The sequence below is a fragment of the Theropithecus gelada genome, chromosome 7b, assembly GCF_003255815.1.
Source record: "Theropithecus gelada isolate Dixy chromosome 7b, Tgel_1.0, whole genome shotgun sequence".
Taxonomy (NCBI): Eukaryota; Metazoa; Chordata; class Mammalia; order Primates; family Cercopithecidae; genus Theropithecus; species Theropithecus gelada.
Window position 1 is genome coordinate 2,506,296 of NC_037675.1, and position 9,426 is coordinate 2,515,721.

The window sequence follows — 9,426 nt, forward strand, 5'->3', positions numbered from 1 at the left end:
CATCCCAACAGCCCTGTGAGGTCTGTACTATTATCAATCCCAGTTGACGGATGAGAAAACTAATTAAAACACAGAGAAGTAACTTGCCCAAGAGTATAATGCTATTAAGGGTTGAAGCAGGAATCAAACTAGAAGGTAACCTTGTAGCCACTACATTATTCCCATCTTAGTTTTCTGCCAAGGGGTTATCAGGTAGATAATGACTATATTAACCAAAATGGAGATGTGAGAAGTATGTACCCCTCCCCACTACACCCCAAACTTTGGTAGATAAGAGGGGTGGGAATATGACTTTCCATTTGGGACATTCCGAATTTGAAACAACAGGTGGAAATGTGAGTCCGGAGCTTGAAGCAGAGATGGCCTCATTTTACAGGTGAGGTAACCGAGGTAGAAGTTAACCAACATGCAACCTCCTTCCCAAAGCTTTGCTTGGGCAGTAAGAACTTGGGGTTTTGAGAGTAGAGAGAAAATTTTAAACTGAACAAATCTTTCTAGGGATGTTGAGGGCTATATATATTTTGGTTAATGTAGGAGTCTCCTGAAGAAGGTAGGTAGAACATTCACTTTGGAGATACCAATATAATTTCATTTTCACTGAAAACTTTCCTGTGTTGATACTTTGCTGATGTAGAACAAAACATTACTCTAACCTTTGTCAGTATAATTGTTCCCAGTGCAACCTTGGAGGTAGATTTTTTTTTTTTTGCTGGTTGAATTGTCTTTATTAACAAACAGGATATCCAAGGCCACTACATTGAGAAGGGGTTGGGGGAGGGAGGAGGAGGGTTACTTGCTGCTCACACTATATACAGATGCAAGCAAGGGGCATGGAGAGTGAGGGCTCCCTGCTCCCTCCCTCCACCGGGGAAGGGCATGGGCTAGAAGAGGAGGAGATGGGGGTTGGGAAAGGGGGGAATGTTTTGGCTGGCGGGGTCCCCCCTCCATTCCCTGGAGTTTGGGGAAAGGGGAATCATTAAAGTGCTTTCAGAAAATGAAGAAATGGTCCCTGCCCCTGGAGTGGCTGGTGACCCCCCAAAAATCTAGGGCCCAGTGACTCCCCCCAGGGTCTGGTACATTCTAGTGGGGAGCCAGCTCCCCTGACGTGCAAATAAAGGGGTCCAGGGCCCTGCCCAGTCAGCAGCAGTGGGTTAAGGAGGTAGATTTTAATGATCTGTGAGGAATCTGCTATCTTGTTCTTCTTGGGCTGGCCTCTGAATTATTGTCTTCCTCCAGGAGTCATCCCTAACATGATAGCTACCTCAAAGGCCTTCCATGTTCATTTAGTACAATAAGCAATGGTGGTGAACTTCAAGCTTATGGTTCCCTTAACTGTGCTGTGTTGTATATTTTCAACCCTTTTCTTTTTTTATGAACAAGTGAACCAAACCTTTTTCTATAAAAGCCCCAACAATTTTAAAGAGCAAACAAAACTTGTTCTGTTGGTTTAGTGCCTCCTCCTCTCCCATTACCAAGCTGTATCATAATCTTCTTTAATCTTCAGCATCAGCCCACTGAGCTTTGAGAGCTAAGGGTGCTTTACAAGTTAAGTGTCCAGAAGCACCTACCACCACATTGGTAGACCACCGACTGATTGATCCTAGCAGCTGGCTTCACTGACCTGCACAGCCAGGCTTGGGGCACCCCAAATCACACATGCTTCCACTTTCTAAAACCAGGTGTGTTGCTGTCATGGGAAATCTAATTCCAGTCCGAGGGCACCATTACTGGGAGGTGGAGGTGGATGAGCATTTGGACTATACAGTTGGTGTGGCCTTTGAAGATGTCACTAAACAGGAGGATCTGGGAGCAAACTGCCTCTCCTGGTGCATGAGGCACACATTTGCATCATCAAGGTAAAGTAAAATCTGGATACTCACAATTAAAATTTGTTTTTGAAAGATTACAGCAAGACCTTTTTACTAGCAATAATTAAGACACACGTTATGTTTTACAAATATTCTAAGACATTTCAGGAGTTGCTGCCAGTCATTTTCCCTAAAGTCCAAGTAAGAGGAGAAAGAGCAGCTTTTCTCTGAGCTAAAAATAGCTAAAATTTATGGAGAATTATGTGCCAAGTACTCTTACATGCATTATCTCATTTACTTCTCACAATTGTGTTATCTCATTTTAAAAATCAGAATGGTGGGTACAGTGGCGTGCACCTGTAGTCCCAGTTACTCAGGAGAGTGAGGTGGGAGGATCGTTTGAGCCCTGGACTTCAAGGCCAGCTTGGGCAATATAGCAAGACCCCTTCTCTAAAACAAAAACAAAAACAAAAATAAAAGAATAAAAATAAAAAGACCACACCTCACAGCAATTAGATAATCCAAACGACATGGATTTGGAACTTGGATTCAAACTCAAGCAGTCTGGCTCCAAAGAGTTCATTCCTAACCACTTAAGTGATTGATTTTTTCATTTCTGTTCACCTTTAGTATTAAGCCAATACAGTTTGCTTTGAAGCCCCAGTTCCATCTTTTTAAGTGAATGTGGGCAAGAGGCTTAGTAGTTATGGCTAATTCTGGTTTGCTCCTGCTGCTGGGCACTCTGTCTTTACACATGGAGTAGTTCCATATAGTAGGAAAAAAAGTCTCATGCAGCCCAGGTCAATGAATAAACTTTCAGACTTAGAACAACCTTCCTTCACCTCAAAAACTGAAAAACAAGACCCCACATTGCTTTCCCTTCACACCTTGTAAAATGGGGCTTCTGACCCTCCTTGGTTTGATGAATCCTATTAATGTTCATCCAATGTTCTCTGCCCATGGTCCTTTATCATGGTTATTTACACATTATGTGTCAAGACCAACTTCCCCCGATAATAGATGAGGACACTAATGAAATCTACTAAACTTCAGACCCAGTTTGGGGAATGCAAGAATTACTATACACTGAGGCAGATACTTTATTTGGGGATTCTGCCTGAAGTAAGGCTAAAGATCAAAGTCTCTTCTTTAGAAAGGCAAGAACAAGGGGCAGAGTAAAACTAAGGGAGCATAAAGAAAGCCTAGAAGTCTGTGTGTAGGGGGAGGAATAAGGGGAGTAAGAAGAGAGAATAGAAGAGGGATGGAAGACAAAGGAAGGGCAAAAGCTACAGGCCAAGTGCTAGAGCCAAGCCAGTTTCTTACAGATGTAGGGGTGTGTGTGTGTGTTTGTGTGTGTGTGTGCACGCACGCGCACACGTTACAAATGGAGAATGAAGGTAAGGCATCCTAGGATAAGGTCTCCTAACAGATTTGCATTTTTGGCTCATAGTATTAGACTCCATTGGTGGTGGGAGAGAAAGTACAGGAAAGGACTCATATAGCTTCTGGCAGCTGCTTAGTTAAAATAAGGTAAAATGGGCTAGAGACAGGCTGGCTTCCTCTGACATGTTTAGATCGTATTCCAAGTGTTCATCCCAGCAGCCTAGACTAGCCTGTTGACACAAAAAGCTTTTCAAGTATCTGTAGGTAGCAGGGTTAGGAAATTCCTGTGACAGGTTTTGGTTTCTGCCATTTTTCAAAGTACACAGGATGCAGAGCACGGATAGTGATATAATATTGATTGGTAACAGGCCCACTGGCTCCCCACTGAATTTGAAAGTTTAAGAATTGGAGTAACTGTGCAGAGAAGAGCTTATGCCAAGAGGCCCATTTTATCACATGGAAAATCACAAGGTTCCCTGTTTCAAATGTCTAATCCAAATTTTAAAAACATGTTCTATTCCTATGCTAGTTTAGATGCAAGAGAGTTCAGGATGCTATAGGTAAATTTCTTAGGTTAAGAGGTTACTAGAGAAAAAATGATGTTTGAAAAATGTTTCGGCCAGGAGCAGAGGCTCATACCTGTAACCCCAGCACTTTGGGAGGCCAAGGTGAGCAACTGCCTGAGCTCAGAAGTTCAAGACCAGCCTGGGCAACACAGTGAAACCCTGGTCTCTACTAAAAATACAAAAATTAGCTGGGCTTGGTGGTACATGCCTGTAATACCAGTTACTCAGGAGGCTAAGGCAGGAGAATCGCTTGAACCTGGGAGGTGGAGGTTGCAGTGAGCCGAGACAGCACTACTGCACTCCAGCCTGGGTGACAGAGTGAGACTCCGTCTAAAAAAAAAAAAAGAAAATGTTTCTTAGGACAAATTTTAGAAAAGAGATAGTTTAGAGAATATAGTTTTAGAAATGGCTTGTCACTTTGGTAGTCATTTAATACTAGAAAGTAGCAAAATCATAGGACTATCAATAAAATTAATATGAAATGTTCTATAAATAGTGAATCTATAGAATTACTGAAACTTTATTATGTCAAATTTAATTTTCAGGCATAGGTATGAATTTCTGCACAACAGAACAACTCCGGATATAAGAATAACAGTTCCTCCAAAGAAGATTGGCATTCTATTAGACTATGAAAATTCCAAGTTGTCATTTTTCAATGTGGACCTTTCTCAGCATCTATACACATTTAGTTGTCAGCTTCACGAATTTGTGCATCCCTGTTTTTCTTTGGAAACCCCTGGGTGTCTAAAGGTACATAATGGCATTTCAATGCCAAAACATGTCACTTTCTATTAGAACATTCTGATGTCCAGTTTCCTGTCTTCCATGCCTACCCCTCTTGCAGCCAATCACGCCTTAGCTGGCTGAACATGGCATTTAAGCACCATGTGCCCAGCACAATTTATGGCTCATGTTATTATCTGGCAGAATGGTGTACTGGCGCTCATTTCACCCAACCTGGATTCTAGTCCTGTGTGCTGCTAAGATAGTCATTACCAGGCCCAGCTGTAAAATAAAGGCTCAGACTAAATGAACTCAAAAGTCTTTAAAGTTGTTAAACTGTAGTTGTATATATGCAAAATATGAGTTTCCAAAACCTAGAGAGCTTGGAAGACGAGGAGGGTAGTCTTAATGGCTCCAGCAGCCCCAGTACACTCATGCATTTCATGAGTCAGCCAAGAATATACTTGAGAAGGCGAGAGGCTGTCTGTAGAAAACCAGGGAAGCTGTGTGCCCTTCTCAACGTCTTCTACCCTCATTTTCCCAATAGTGAGCAGCACTGTGGTGAGGTCCCTTCCACTATGTACTCTTTATAACACCCTGTTCCACTCCTACACAGTATGCACCACTCTCTAATTTTGAAATTACCTCTATAATGCCCAATTCCACAAAGGCAGGGACAGTGCCTGTTTTGTTAATTGCTAGATCCCCAAGGGCTAACACACAACAGCTGTCACCAAGTATTTGTTGAATAAATGAGTATCTTCTTCAGCCACTGCTCTTTGGCCTCTCACTGCTCTCCATGTGAAGGATGGCAGGGCTCTTTCAAAACTATAGCAAAGGACCTATGGCCAAGAAATGGGAAAAAACCTGGAATGGAGGCAGCGTGAAAGAACAGAAGGGCATCTGTGGCATATTAGCAAATGAACAACAATTTTTTAAAAGAAATTAACAGCCCACCAGAGGGCAAAGCTGAGGACGGGAAGGAAGACTGATCTCTAGCTAGGCAGCTTTCAGGCATCCTGCCTCACTGCCCCCAGGCCATTCTGTGAGCTCAATGCCCAACTCCATTAGCTACATTCCTGGTTCTCCTGTTCAAGTTTCCAGTTGCCACTTAAGCTCTGCACACATAGCATTTTCAAAGCTTGTGAGTGAAGCTGCAGAATAATTCCATTTGTGAAGCAATTACAATTCAGTATCACGTCCCACGGATGCCTCTAAACCCAGATATGCCCTAATCTCATCATTTAAGGTTTTGTGTTTTAAAAAAAGTCCACTTTGATGTTTTCTGGTGAAACCCTGTCTCTACTAAAAATACAAAAAATTAGCCAGACCTGGTGGTGGGTGCCTGTAATCCCAGCTACTCAGGAGGCTGGGGCAAGATAATTGCTTGAACCCGGGGGTAGAGGCTGCTGTGAGCCGAGACTGTGCCATTGCACTCCAGCCTTGGCAACAAGAGCGCAACTCTGTCTCAAAAACAAACAAACAAAAAAACCTCTGATGTTTTCCAGCACATGCAAAGCCTGACAAACTGAAAGACTCTCATCTTCTACTAAACTCTGGCTACAGGTATAAATGGCAGCTCAGATTCCTGAATTAACAGTTCACACTGACAATTTAATAACTCATTATACACACACATACCTAGCCTGCCAAGCTGGACTGTCTACTCTGAAACAAGGGACAGCAGATGTAAGCACAGAAATGGTTCCAGTTATAAACAAACAAAAGATACATATATGTATATTAAAAAATGTTCTCAGCTACTGAAATAGAAACTACCAAGTAAGAAACAGGATATCACAGAGAAGGCAAGTTTGAATTCAGGGTTCTAATAGGCTTTATGGAATACTACACATGTTAATATGAACACGGATAAATGGATTAAAAACTCGACACCTGTAAAGTTTTAATTAAATTTTTATTTGACCAAGAAAAAACTGTCTAGAATTGTCTGACATTTACACCAAATGTCAGACAAATCCACTTAAAGCAGATTAGGAACTTCAAGCATCACAATTATTCAGCATAAAGAGCCTTTGTTGAAACATCTTTCTCATTTATTTAGAAGAAAAACATCTAGAACAGAACCAAACAAAACTTCTGTGTTTTTGTAAAAAAATTCCAATTCCTTAAACTACTATAAACAATCTACTGAAACTGTATTCAACAAGGGACAGGATTTACCTCAAGGCCATGTTCACCTGCAACATGCTGATAAGTCTGTTAAAAAACAAAGCAAAAAAAGAGTTTTTAAAAATTAGACCACTGTAGCCACAATCCCTAACACTGGACAGTTAAAACAAAAGATATCAAAATCTGTTCTGTTCTTAGCTTTACCTGTATCACTTTATAACTCCTAAGAAAGTCATTTCACATAAGCTGTGGCCTCCCCACCTTAACAAAGGGGAAAAAGAATATGTAAAACCACCACAGAATCTTGGTGTAAACTAACATGGGTTTAGTAACACAGAGTGCAGTATTAAGAATTTAAGGCACTCTTATAAGTCAGAATTGGAAAGTTGGTTTGAGACTTGCAAACTAAAATGACACTGGTTTCTGATAAAATTAAATTACTTTTATTTAGAAAAGTGTGTTTAATAAATTACTTCCTGCTGGTTCAAATGACACACAATCACTTGTACACATCCACTAAGATATTTCTGAAGTGTATACTTAGTCAAAAGTAAAAAGCAGAGCAAATGCATGGGCAGTGGGGCCTTTTTCTTAATACTTCTCATCCTCCAAAATCTGTTAAAATCATCATCTTCCACAACTCACACACTGGAAGCTGTCCACAGCACAATTCACTATGATGTGGCATTCTGTAAATAAGACTGTATTGGTCTTGATGCAAGCAGGTTCAGCTACCATACTGCACTACAAGAAAAGTCCTCTCCTCAACTTACCAAGACAACTTCTCCAATTTCTAGTCACCTTCCTATCAATTAGTAGAGCAAGATTCTCACATGTTCACTACGTCTTTCTCCAGTTTTCTCATCTATAAATGTACTACTCCTATTTTCTATAGAAAGACAATGGAAAGCATATAATTGCTGTTGGTAGATAAGTAGGCCTTGAATTTATTTTGCAAACAAGACCTGTTCTATCTACCTTTTCATTTAGGAGGCTAAAAGCAGAGTCAGCTTGATTTCAAGGACTCTATTTTCTTAGTCTCCAGAAGAACATAACCAAATCCAGCTTTTAAAACACTGTCCTTTACCATGTCAAGATACTCAAATAAAGATAATTTATAACTTCAAGCTATAGGAGATTAACTCTGTCCATATGATTGTTTCACTGTAACCAATGGTTAATTAATCTAAATGCAAGAGAAGTGTTTGTTATTTGGAAAGAAGACCCCAGCTGGTCAGCATCTTTTCTGTCATCCGGAAGTCCCCTGGAAGGAGTAGGACTATGACCTGGGCACAACAACTGCCCCTATTAGTACTTATTTTAGAGTTGCTACTGAACAGGTGGTGGTTCTTGTCAAGTATATCATGTCTGACTATTTCATTGTTTGTTTTCTGCTATCATCAGTTCCAGGAAAAAAAAAAAAAAAAAAAGCCCAAATTGATTGCTTTTTCATTTTGCCAGAATGTGACCGAATCATGGTTTTTAGCTCTATTTTCACCTTACTCAAATCCTGGAGGAATTAAACTATCATTTATTTGAAACGTTACAAATTAGCCTCCAGCTGATTCAAACAACATGTAGTCACTCAGACATAGCCAATAAAAATGTTTTGGTAGTATGAACTTGGATTCTAATCTTGCTGTCTCTCCTACTCTCATTCCTAAGTCTAAATGTTAGGTCTCTTGCTTGAAAGGAATTTAAGAGATGCCCTTAAATTCAAACAGACTGGATTGCAGAAAGGAATATAATCCATTCACTGGGAAAATACACAACCAACAAAACTGAGATTTCCCAACTGTGCACTATAACAATGCAGAAACACAGTTTTAGAGATGGCTTTACTGGGTATGTACATTGCTCTTTGTAGACCCATCTATTATTCTGCCACCCAGAAAGATTCTTACCCTCCTACTTCCTTCCTACTAAATGAATGTTTAAATTAAACATTTAAATTAAACATTCATTTAATTTAAAGGTGATAGGGCCAGGGAGAGGGAAGGAAAAAACAAGAAGCACTATCCAAAAGTAAGACCAGTACTTTGGAGAAAGGTAAAAGATACTCAACATTGTTTTTTGTACCATTTACAATATATAAACCAGCCACAGAGTCCTAGGCACCCAGAATGGACCTCCCCTTCCTTGTCTACCTAATGCCTGTATAGCCTCTTGGAAACACTGCCTTATTCCTCCCCGTCCCAGGAGAGGTTAAGTGCCACACTCACCTCTTTTAGATTACTTAAGTAGCTATACTGCAATCATTGACTTGTGTCTGCTCCACTTGACTATAAGCAAATTGAAGGCAGGGTTTGTGCCTTCATAATCTCTGAATGATCTGAAGATGGAAATAACTGCTTCGTGCTTTCAGGGAGCTCATATACCTGCAAAGAGAAAAGAGACATCAAATTATCTTCCAAATCAAAGGAAAAGTCTCTTTATTAGAAAGCAAAGCAGCTTTCAAATTTGTGTGTGGTTGGGGAGTAGAAGGAAACATTAAAATATGAATCTGCTGGGCACGGTGGCTCATGCCTGTAACCCCAACACTTTGGGGGGCCAAGACGGGCAGATCACCTGAGGTCAGGAGTTTAGACCAGCCTAGCCAACATGATGAAATCCCATCTCTACTAAAAATACAATAATTAGCTGGGCATGGTGGCGGGCACATGTGATCCCAGCTACTCAGGAAGTTGAGGCAGGAGAATCGCTTGAACCAGGGAGGCGGAGATTGTAGTGAGCCGAGATGGCCGCCATTGCATTCCAGCCTGGGCAACAAGTGTGAAAACTCCGTCAAAAAAAAAAAAAAAAAAAAAAAA

The 9,426-nt window shown here is 40.7% G+C and overlaps 1 protein-coding gene, 1 long non-coding RNA gene and 1 other non-coding gene across 6 annotated transcripts in view; 1 reads left to right on the forward strand and 2 right to left on the reverse strand.

The window, feature by feature from the left end:
- FSD2 (fibronectin type III and SPRY domain containing 2) overlaps positions 1-5,245 on the forward strand; it is a 49,724-nt gene extending 44,479 nt beyond the window's left edge. For all 3 annotated transcript variants that reach the window (XM_025392371.1, XM_025392369.1, XM_025392370.1), the window contains 2 exons: positions 1,680-1,856; positions 4,303-5,245. In XM_025392371.1, the coding sequence (XP_025248156.1) occupies positions 1,680-1,856; positions 4,303-4,555 (430 nt within the window). In that variant the 3' untranslated portion in view covers positions 4,556-5,245. The remainder of the gene's footprint in view (positions 1-1,679; positions 1,857-4,302) is intronic.
- A 1,137-nt stretch (positions 5,246-6,382) lies between these two features.
- On the reverse strand, positions 6,383-8,996 carry LOC112629075. 2 transcript variants are annotated; one of them, XR_003120522.1, is made up of 3 exons: positions 8,839-8,996; positions 6,821-6,877; positions 6,383-6,703 (listed from the first exon to the last, which is right to left on the reverse strand). It is a non-coding gene; the product is annotated as an uncharacterized LOC112629075 (long non-coding RNA). The 2 variants fall into 2 exon arrangements; XR_003120521.1 differs by lacking the exon at positions 6,821-6,877.
- LOC112629598 lies at positions 7,535-7,661 on the reverse strand. Its single transcript, XR_003120688.1, has one exon.
- Positions 8,997-9,426: the final 430 nt, after the last annotated feature.